Source organism: Pelophylax lessonae (assembly GCF_965119305.1).
Source record: "Pelophylax lessonae genome assembly, chromosome: 7".
NCBI lineage: Eukaryota > Metazoa > Chordata > Amphibia > Anura > Ranidae > Pelophylax > Pelophylax lessonae.
In genome coordinates, this window is record NC_138774.1 from 267151287 (window position 1) to 267162922 (window position 11636).

The window sequence follows — 11636 nt, forward strand, 5'->3', positions numbered from 1 at the left end:
AATCTACAAAGCGTTTAAAGAGGTCGTAAACTCAAAAAAAAAATAAAAACCCTGTAAGACAAAGGCATAATGAGCTAGTATGCATCTCGTACTACCTCATAATGAAAGATTTACCTTAGAACTAAGCCCCTGCAGTTTTGTTCAGTTCAGCAGTGACACGGCTGATATGCGTGGCCATCCTGCTACCTGGTTGGCGTCCTCCGGCCATCTGATTGGCTGAGGCACAATGACATCACTCCTGCACATGCGCGGGAGCTGCTGTTCATGGCACAGGGCTCTAAAGGAACGGCACAGGTGTCCGTTCCTTTAGAGTGCATGAGCCGATGACGTCATCACTGCAATAAAAGTACATATCTCCTAAACGGTGCAAGGAGATATTTACAGTACCTATAGGTAAGTCTTATTATAGGCTTCCGTAATAGGTACAAGTTATTAAAGCGGTGTTCCACCCACACTCCCTCCCCCTCCAAAAATTAGCGGCTACACATACTGTAGCTGTTGACTTTTAATATTAGGACACTTGCCTGCCCTGGAGTCCAGCGATGTCGGCACCGCAGCCGATGTTTCCATCGGTTGTTGGGTGCTGCCGCCGCCATTGCCGGTAAGGGAAACTGGCAGTGAAGCCTTGCGGCTTCATGGGCGGGTAACTACTGCGCATGCGCAAAACTGCGCATTTAGATTTACTCGGTGGCGGGGGAAGGAGGGGGCCAAACTTCCGAGAGACGGCGCTGTCTCCCGGAAGTGGGGAAGGGTACTTATCAAAAACAGGTACACATTCCCCCCTGAAAGGTGCCAAATGTGGCACCAGAGGGGGGGAGGAAGCAGATAAGCGAAAGTTCCACTTTTGGGTGGAACGCCGCTTTAAGTTTGATATGGAACAGTAAATTCTCTAGATGTGACCTTAAATTGCTGGCATTCATGACTTGTTGGATTTACTTAGTACCTGCAGGTGGCTGTGCGCCTGCTTACATGCCTAATAACTAGGAATCAGTTTGGGGTACAGTTTGTTTGCATTTACTTTCAACTCTGAACACAGCTTGTCTGGTTTTAACTTATTTCTGTTGATTATTTGGAAGGGATTTTTTTTTTTCCTGTACAGCAAGGGCAAGAATGAAGGTAAGGGGGTTACTAGCCCAGGAAGGTGCAGACAAGAGGGGGGGGGGGGGGTTACAGGCACAGAAAGAAGTGCACAGGAAGGTACAGGCAGAAAGGGGGTTAACTGGCACAGGAAGGTGTACATAGCCAGGGGGTTACCAGCAAGGAAAGGAGCAAATGGCAAGGGGCTTACCATTGTGTGAAGATGCAGACCGTAAAGTGTTGCCAACGTGGGAAGATTTATATGGCAAGGGGGTACCCAGCATGGGAAGACGCAGACAGCAAGGGGGTTATTGGCATAGGAAGACGCAGACAGCAAGGGGGTTATTGGCATAGGAAGACGCAGATAGGAAGGGGGTTTTTAACAAGGGAAGGTGCCTTGATTTACTGCAGAAGAATGAAGGTTGTAGCTGGGCACCACTGCAGTCAAAATGTGTGGATTTAGATGCTCTTTAAACACCAAGTTATCCAAGTACAATAATCTATATATAATGATGGCAGTCTATAATTGGGATATTGCACAGAACAGCAAGGTGCAGGAACCAGATGGATATTGGTTTTCATTAATGCGCTCACCTAATGCTGCTGAAACATGACTTTTGATAAATTGCCATTGCTGCATACTCCCCTTTTTTTTTTTTTTTCTTTTTTTTTTCCTTTTTTTTTTTTTTTTTTTTAATCTAATGACGCAAAATGTTTCCGTACTCATGGTGACACATTATGTAAATCAACCATATTTATTCTATTTGGCATACATGTCTGAAGGCACATTTACAAAATACTTTTGGTATATAACTTTGTTTCAATAAATATACTATATACATGTAAACAATATAAACATTTGCATACAATTTACTTCTAAAATTAAATTATAAGGCTTTTAGTATAAAAATGGGTGTTCAAGAGCATCTTCACAAAAGCATTAAAGTCCATCTACAGCTAAAATTTGAATCTTGAAGTGTGCGGGAGGGGTGTCACAAGGACAGGAAGTGGGGGGAAATCTCTCCAATAGGGACACAGTGATATAAACCTGATAAAAGCTTATTTGCACACTTGAGCATTTTTGCCTGATGTTTTTTTTCCATTGACATGCTATATATATATATATATATATATATATATATATATATATATATATACACACAAAGTACAAGTTGTAGTGCACGCTACATTGCACGTCATATTGTACTTTATTATGGCATATGAGGTGCTGCTGATGCACATTTTAAGGCACGCTGATGTATGCATTTCCATTTATTACATTGTAAAATGCATCTGCCGAAGAAAAAAAAAAAAAAGTCAAGTCTAGCCTAAGGGCTCTTTCACACGGTCCGCCTCCGTAGGCGGATCCATGCTGCTCAGCGGGGATCGATCCGCCGATCCCTGTTGAGCCGGCGGATGACAGCTCCCTCTCCGCTTGCAGTGCGGAGAGGGAGGTGTCACAGCTCCCGCTGCTCTCTATGGGGGATCCGATGAGAGTGGACCACCTGTCCGCTCTCATCCGATCCCTGAACGGATAGAAAATTAGGGTTTCCATCCGTCCGGATTTCACGCACAGGATCGGATATGGATGGCAGCGGAGGTGTCTCTGCTGACATCCGCTGCCCCATAGAGCTGCATGGAGGATCCGATCAGATCCGCCTAAAAAACTGACAGGCGGATCTGATCGCCTGTGTGAAAGGGTCTAATGCTTCATTGGTCCATCTAAATTAGAATAAAACATTTTTATCTGGATTTGGACTTTCTGCTTATGGGGAGGGTTGTTCTGGCATTTGCATTTCTGAGTTTGTTACATTCTATGGAAAGCCTGATGAGAACTGTACAAAGCCCTTCTCAGAAACAAACCATAAGATAACAAAACTGTATCTATAACCAAAACTTTGTTTCACTTTTGGGTAGAGTAGCGAAGCGTTTCAAAACCTGACTTTTTTTTTTTTTGCTAGTCCAGTGCTATGTATTGAATGTCCCTGCATGTCTTCACACTTAAGATACATTTTCCTTTATTTTAATGGAAAATGCATTAAGCAAAAATGCAAAGACATGAATCCAGCCTTGGGACCCATTTACGCTGTTGCATTTTTAATACATGCAATGTTCTATAAAATAAAAAAAAAAAATGCCATGGCTCGCCATTAAAGCTAGTGGGGGAGAATTACTTAAACTGTTGCACACAGAATCTGGTGCACCAATGAGCTTCTACGTTTGTCAAAGCTTAAAATCAGAGTTCCACCCAAAAGTGGAACTTCCACTCACTTGCTACCTTCCCCCCCCCCCCCCCGCCACATTTGGCACCTTCAGGGGGGGAGGGGGGAATGGGTACCTGTTTTTGACAGGTACTCTTCCCCACTTCCGGGAGACGGCGCCGTCCCTCAGAAGTTTGGCCCCCTGCCGCCGAGCCAATCCGAATGCGCAGCACGCTTTGCACAGTAGGGACCCGCCTGTGAGGCTGCGAGGCTTCACTGCCGGGTTTTCTCTTACCGGCAGTGGCGGCGGCAGCACCCGACAGCCAATGAAAACATTGGCTGCGGTGCCGACATTACTGGACTCCAGGACAGGTAAAAGTCAGCAGCTACAGTATGTGTAGCTGCTGACTTTTAATTTTTGGAGGGGGGGGGGGACTCCGCTTTAAGGCTCCGTTTCCACTAGTGCGACTTGTCGTGTGACTTTGGACACAGTTGCATGACAAATCACATCCCACTGATTTCAATGGCACCAGTTCCAATCTATGCGACTTATTTGCAGTGACTTTGAAAACGGTGCCTGCACTACTTTAATGCGACTGAGTCAGCGAGTGTAAAGTTAGATTAAAATTGCACTCCAAACCGTGCGACTTTAGCGACGCACTAGTGGAGACGCAGCCTAATTGAAGAAACAGGCTACCATGCACAGCTGCACCAGATTCTGTGTGCACCAGTTTTAGTAAATCTCTCCTATTTTTCCCATGATTTTTTTTTTTTTTTATTTGACCTTGGAAGAAGTTCGGGCACATTGAGGGCTCTGCTTTTTGAATCTTGCTGCCAGTTTATTCAGTGTACTGCCATGAGAAGTCTACTTTAATGCCTGTCGCTGGAGAATGGAAAAATGGTCCTGAGCAGTGGGGTAGTCCCCAGATTAGCTGATTGTTGCATTTACTTACCCCATCCTTCACTCCTCTCCTACCCTATGCTCTGGCGGTAGACTATCTCCTTGTATCCTCACATCCAGTGCAGGGCCATAGGCTCTGCAATGGACTTGATGACCTCAAGTTGAGGACCTGCAACTGCTGAAGCATAGGGGAGAAGAGGCTTTCGGGACTGGTCTAGCAGTGGAGGATCAGGTACATAAATATGCTTTTTGCAGGACATTAGACCCAAGCATTTAACCCTTTTGTCGTGAGGGCAGCACCACTGCACACAAGCATGTTTCCTTTCTCTTGGCTTTACGAATAGTACAATCATAGAGGCCTGTGTCTATGAGAAAGTAAAACCCACTTGAAGCAGATCAACTGTAACTGTTAGTGAATTCTAAATGATCTCAGAAGTATCTCAAACTGATGCCATCACAAGCCCAAAGCTCATAGTCCCTGCCCAGAAGGCCTGTTTCACATGGGCTTCAGCTTGGATAAGAGTAGTGTGCATTTGAAGAGCTTTAAGCAAACTTTGAAGCTTTTACTCTACCATTCAGCTCCAATTTGTAAATGTTGAACCTAGATCTAATGGGAGTGTTGATTCCCACTTTAAACAAGCTGCTGGTAGGCTTCAGCACTTCTTGGAAGCCTGCTAGCAGCTTGCTTAAAGTGGCAATCAGCACTCCTATTAGGATCTGTGTTCAACATTTACAAACTGGAGCTGAATGGTACTTTAAGGGTGGGTTCACACTGTGTGCGAACAGGGGGTCCCTGTTGACCGTTTTAGGGTCTGAATTTTTGGCTAAATTCGGACCTGAAACAGACCAGAAGACGCACAGGACCCTCCTGCAAACAGCTCCGCAGCCATCCCGGAGCTGTGTGAACCGGCTTCATTGAGAGCCGGTCACAGTCTCAAGACATGCGAATTTGATGCGGGGAAACCCACATCAAATTCGCATCAGTGTGAACCCAGCTTCAAACAAAGCTTGCTAAAAGCTATGTAAATGCTTTGTCAAAAGTTTGGTGTTCACACTGCTTTATAGCCTCGTACACACGAAACAGATTATTGAACGATCTTTCCTCAGATTTTTGTTGCATGCTAGTCTCATGTGGAAAGTGAAGAGGTTACTTTCATACGAAAATTCCCATACGACAGAATTCAACCCCAGAAGTGATGTCATGTGTTGGATTGCTTTGTATGTGTTCATTCCTTTCTGTGCATGCCCAGTCTTGCTCTTACGATTTTTTTCGGATGAAAACTGTACTAAATGAAAATTGGACATTGTGTTGACGTACGATAAAAATTTTTATGGCCTGCACATGCAAATTTTGTCATCTGAAAATTCGTAATCGGCTGTCGAAAGCACCATACTAACAATCCGAAAATCGGCAGATCGTTCGTCGGATGAAAATTTACTTTTGATTTTCGTATCGTGTGTACGGGCCTTAAGGCTCCAGTCACATCAATGTGTTTTTTCATGCTTTTTTTGCAGAAACGCAGGGCATTATTTTTAACATGGGTTCCTATGGAACACGTTCACATCAATGCATTTTTTTGCCTTCGCATTTTTGGAAAGGGTCAGGGACTTTTTTTAAACGCAAAACGGTGCTTTTTTTGGATCAATAGACTTCAAAGGAGAAGCTACAGGAAAGCAGGTAATGCATTTTTACTGCGATTTGCGTTTTCTAATCTGCCCAACAACTTTGCCAAAAAAAGTCGTTGAAGAATTTGTAATGACCATTGTTCACAGACTTCAATGGGCAGGGGCAGAGTGCTGTTCATGTCAGTTTGAGACTTTTGAAATCATTTAGAATTCAGTGCAGGTACAGTTGACCTCCTTCAGCTGCTTTTGCATTCCTGAAGACTTGTGTGGAGAGACCATATAGGAAGTGAGGGGAAAACTCTGCAGCTGGGAAACAGAATAAAAACCTGCCAGAGGGTTTAATGTTTCTCCTGCTCAATCCAAAACGAAGGATATAGATGGATTTCCACATTAAAGGAAATCTCCAGTTTCAGGTACACAAGAGATATAATCTTAGGATAGAAATGACACTCATCCTCCCCTTACTGAGTTTCTGTTGTGCTGCTTGCAGGTCCTTCCAGGACCTATGTTCACCTACTACACCCTCTGCAGATGTTGCGATAGTTCCCCCCTGGATTTTGCAAGGGGAAGATATAGAACCCGATGCAGTCCTTGGATGTGAATACACTGAAACGTGATAAAGACTTAGCTGAAGTATTTAAATTAGGGCTTGAATAATTATCGGCAAAGCCGATATTTCGGGGGCTTATATGCACTTTCCCCAATATACTGGAATCGGCCCCGGAGGTTACTGATATTTCGGGAAAGTGCTTGTACTGGAGTGATGTCTGCAGCTAGAGGCATCACCCCGCTACCGGCATCCATAACCCATGTTCGGCTGTCTTGTAATGACAACCGATGCGGCTGAGAAGCCGCTCGGCTGTCATTACAAGGAGTGGGAGGGGATGCCCCCCCGCAGGTTTACCGTCCCACTGGGAGATCCGGGCAACCAGCCTGCACGGCCGCCGAAGACCCGATCAAAGCCGCATTCAGCTCTGATCAGGTCTTCATGTAAAAACCTGGAAGGGATGTCATGAGTGACTTCACTCGGGGCACTGGCTCCAGATTCAAAGAAATGACAGCATTCAAAACAGCCAAACTTGGTGTTTTGAATGCTTATAAGTGCAGAGGAGGGGGTTTTGGGTCCTTTTAGACCCCCAGATCCCTCCATAACAGTACCTGTCAAAAAAAAAAAAAGAAATGTTTTTAAATGTACGAAAATATCAGTCAATATGCGATGACCAAAATATCGGTTGATTACTAATTTAAATGTATGAACTCTACACATTATCCTTGATCCTATATTTGAAGCTGAGAGCGGAGTTGCCCTTTTAAGACAGTTTAAAATAACAGTTCCTGAAGGTCTCAATCTAGACCAGGGGTCTTCAAACTATGGCCCTCCAGCTGTTCAGGAACTACAATTCCCATCATGTCAAGTCATGCCTGTGAATATCAGAGTTTTACAATGCCTCATGGGATGTGTAGTCCTGCAGCAGCTGGAGGGCTGTAGTTTGAGGAACCCTGGTCTAGAAAAAATAAACAGCTGCATAGATTTCAAGTGTGACACAAGGTCTGATTTAAAGACTTCGTACACCCAAAATAAATATTTCATGAAGTTTCATTTCTCTTGCTGGAGGAGGGTGACACTTCGGGGTTGATTCATGAAAGACAGATACACTGCGTTCTGTGCAAGTGAAGTCGCACTTACTTTCCCCAGAGCTTAGTTTTTTCCTCTTCCAATCATTTGCAGTACCCCCCCCCCCCCCCCCCGCATCCGATTTCGTATTCTTTACAAAATGAAACTTCAACGTATTCACAAAGCCCTGGGGAAAATGAGTGCAACTGCACTTTTAGTGTGCAGTCTATTTGCCTTTAGTAAATCAACCCCTTCATCTTTCAGTTATATTATATGAATTATAAAATTGATATCTCAAAGTGCTATAGGAAAAGAAGGTGTTGAGGGGCAATTACGCCTCCTGGCATTTAACATAAACATAATAAGGCTCCTTTCACACAGGCGCACCGCCCAACGGAGTCCATTCTGCTCAGCGGGGGATCGATCTGCCGATCCCCACTGAGCAGGCGGATGACAGCTCCGTCTCCACTCTTTGTGCAGAGACGGAGCTGCCAGATCCCCGCTGTCCTCTATGGGGAGCTTGGATGAGAACGGACCGCCTGTCTGTTCTCATCCGATCCGATCCTCCAGACGGATGGAAAATGGGGTTTCCATCCGTCCGGATTTCACGGATAGCAGCGGGTGTGAGCGGAGATGTCTCCGCTGACACCCGCTGCCCCATAGGGATGCATGGAGCATTCCGATCGGGTCCCCCTGAAAAACTGACAGGCGGATCGGATCGCGCGTGTGAAAGGGGCCTAAGTTTGGGCGTACCAACCCCTTATCTTTTTGTAAACACTGTGAAAAGTTAAATAGGTTAAATAGGTGTCTGCTAGTATTGCTGAGAGTCAGAGAACACGTGCTGAGTGAACAGTCCTCGCAATGCTCCCCCTCTTTTTGCTTCTGTGCTTTCTCCAGGCCCTCTGAATAAGGACTGCCGCTTGGTTCTTGCGTTGGAAAAGTTGTTTCCTGGCTTTCTCTCTCTCTACTAACTGTAGTCTCGCCTCTAAGGGAATCAGCTCAATGTCCAGCTGCTGCCACTGAGCAAGACTGAGACCTACTCCTAAACTGTCCCTTGGATGTGCTGACATTCTGCTGGCATTAATATGTCTTGTTGGGGAGCAGTTTGCGCCCCTTCTCTCAATATCTGCTTGTTTGCCATGTCTGGAGCGTGAACTTGATGTTCTTTGTCTCGTCTTTCTTGGTCTGTCTTCCTCACATGTAGTCTGTCTTCCAGAGGCATTCTGCTGTCCAGATTTGGCTGAGCTACTTTTCCTTTCTGAACGCCGTCTACCAGAGATTTCTTTGTGCTTTGAAGAATTGTCTCCATTACTTGTCACCTGGATTACTATACCTTCAGGTTCTTTGTTTCTCCTGGGCGAGTGACTTTCTGTAATACTGCAGGAAGCCATTATCTGGGTAACCAGATCTGTATCAGTTTTCTTATTTTTATGTGTTTTCGATCCTTTCAGTGGCTTTTCCACAATCGGCTCTTTGCTGGTGACCTTTTCTGGAGTGTCCTTTTCCTTTACATATTGTCTAGTGTTACTTTCAGATTTTAAAGACAACTGGGATCCTTCTTTAATCTCCTTGGGAGATGTTCTATGGTGGTCCTTCTGGCTTTGGCACCTTTCTTCGTGAACTGGAGTGTTACAGTGTTCCTTTCCATGTCTGGAGCTTCTCTTCGATTTGTTATTTTGACCTTCTCCATCATACTCCTTTACGGACAGTTCTGTTGGACAGGACATGGCATTATTTATCCTGCTTGGATCACAGACTTCTCCCGGTCTTGGAGATGCCTGGCCAGCCCTGGTTTGGCGTTGGTGCTCCTTCATCTTGGTCCTACCTGCACTTTCTATTCTTTTTTCCTCCTGTTGTATTTCACGGTGACTATGCTGCTCCCTCTGCTCCATGAATCTCTCAGTATGGTGACCATGCTGCTCCCTCTGCTCCATGAATCTCTCAGTACGGTGACTATGCTGCTCCCTCTGCTCCATGAATCTCTCAGTATGGTGACCATGCTGCTCCCTCTGCTCCATGAATCTCTCAGAAGCCTTGGCCTCTTTGTCCTCATCCTGCCCACCTTCGCTAGATTGGTTGACTTTGATTTTCCTTTTGCTTACGCCCTCCCGCTTTTTGGCAGCTGCATCTTTCCTCAGCTGCTCATGCTTCATCAACAAGTTCTTCCTTTCTCTAAAAGCCCTTCGTACTTTGTGTCCCTTGTACACAGCCTGGATTTTAGAGGCGGCGATATCTTGGATTGCAGCAATAGAGAGGGCACCATGTTCCAGCATAAACTGTATGACCTCCTGATGCCCACCAAGCAGCGCATAGTCCAGGGGTGTATACCGCTCTTCGGTGCTTTCCATTTGGTTAGGAAAGGCGTTATAGTGTAGTAGCAGCTTTACTGCATCCAGGTACCCGTTGTTGCATGACCAATGCAAAGCTGTGCGGCCATTTTTATCCTGGATATTTGGATCAGCTTTGTTCTCCATTAATACCTCCATGCATCCGATGTAGCCTCCATAGGCTGCACACTGCAAGGGAGTCCTGCCTTCATAGTCCTGGGCATTGGGGTTGATGTTATTTTCTATAAGTATTTGACATACGTTGGCATTGCCTCCTAATGCTGCCCAGTGAAGGGGGGAACGGCCATCTTTGTCCACAAGATGAACCTTCGCCCCTCCTTTAATTAATGTATAGATGACCTCTCGGTGCCCCATTTCACAAGCCCTGAAGAGTGGGGTGTGCTTTATTACATCTGCGGCATCCACTTGGGCACCATTTTGCAGCAATATTCGTATGGTGCTGATGTGGCCGGAAAGGGACGCCGCATGAAGCGCCGTACCGCCATATTTGTCCGTTCTGTTCATCTCCAACTCAGAGTCGAGCTCCAGCATGACTTTTAAGGTTTCATCGCTGCCTTTCCCTGCTGCCCACATAAACGCAGTCCTTCCCTCTAAGTCAGCCTCATCTTTTACAGAGGGGTGGGCCAGCAGAACCCGGACGGTGTCGGGGCAGTTTCCCTGAGCAGCATAATGGAGAGGGGTGGCTCCCTGACTGTCTGAAGGGATGTGGGGGGAGCGATTTCTTTCCAGAAGGAGATTTGCGATGGGCGTGTGACCCAATAACGCTGCCCAGTGCAGAGGGGTACGGAACAGATTGTCATAGGGCGTCACGTTACACCCCCGATAGGACGTCAGAAGCCGTACCACTTCTTGGTTCCCATCGCCTACGGCCAGGTGCAGGGGCGTGCGCCCTTCGTAATCCTGCCAGTTCAGTAAAGACTCCGTTGGCGCGGCTTCCAGCAAACAGCGCACTGTGAGTGCGGCTTCGGGGTCTTTATGTCCAGCTGCCCAGTGCAGGGGGATTTTCCCTTCCAAGTCGGGGATGCCGATGTTGGAGCCGTGCCTCACCAGCAGCCTGACGTGCCGGGGACGGTTGTAATAGGCGCTCCAGTGAAGTGCGGTTTGCTTCCTCTGATCCTGAGCGTCCACCTGGCCCGGCGGGGTGTGCTTTAGGAGCAGGGCCAGGCAATGGGTGTCCTTGTGGCGGGTGGACAGGTGCAGCGCGGTGATGTCACGCAGGTCGCGGTGGGTGCAGTCAGCTCTTCGGGACAGGAGGAGCTTCAAAAGGCGGTGATTGCCCGTCTGGGCGGCCAGGTGGAGAGCGGTGCGCCCGCTTCTATCGGAGCGATTCACCTGGGCCCCGCAGCGCAGCAACGCCTCTGCACATGCTCTGCGGTCACCCAGAACGCTGTACATCAGGGGGGTTCTCCCCAGCTGGTCCTCCTGGTCTATCAGATCCGAGTTGGAGCCACTCAGGCGCAGCAGAGTGGCCTTGTCCCCTGTCACAGCTGCTGCATGGATAGGAGAGGCCAAGGAGGAGCCCTGGGGAGGACCGTTCATCTTCCTACAAGCTGAATTCCCCAGGACAGCGGTCAGCTTCTATCACAAGGCCACCAGGAGCCCAACTCATTCTCTAAGTCCACTTCTTATCTCCATAGTAACGACCATTCTAATCAGCTCTTCTCTATGGTATGGGCAGTTCTACCCCGCACCTCCCAGTTCTTCTCTATAGTAATGGGCGCTCTATCCAGCACTTCTCTATGATATAGGATGTGTCTATTGCGTATGCTTAGCTCTTTTCTATGGTACCTGGCGCTCTATCCCGCGCCGCTCGGCTCTTCTCTATGGTCTGAGACACTGTGGCCCGCTCATTTCGTCTCTATGTTATA

The 11636-nt window shown here is 46.9% G+C and overlaps 1 protein-coding gene across 1 annotated transcript; it reads right to left on the reverse strand.

Annotated features, from left to right (window-relative positions):
* Positions 1 to 8204: 8204 nt before the first annotated feature.
* On the reverse strand, positions 8205 to 11417 carry INVS (inversin). Its single transcript, XM_082264235.1, has one exon. The coding sequence runs from the start codon at positions 11305 to 11307 to the stop codon at positions 8248 to 8250; it is 3060 nt and encodes a 1019-aa protein (XP_082120361.1). The 5' UTR covers positions 11308 to 11417; the 3' UTR covers positions 8205 to 8247.
* Between the last annotated feature and the right edge of the window lie 219 nt (positions 11418 to 11636).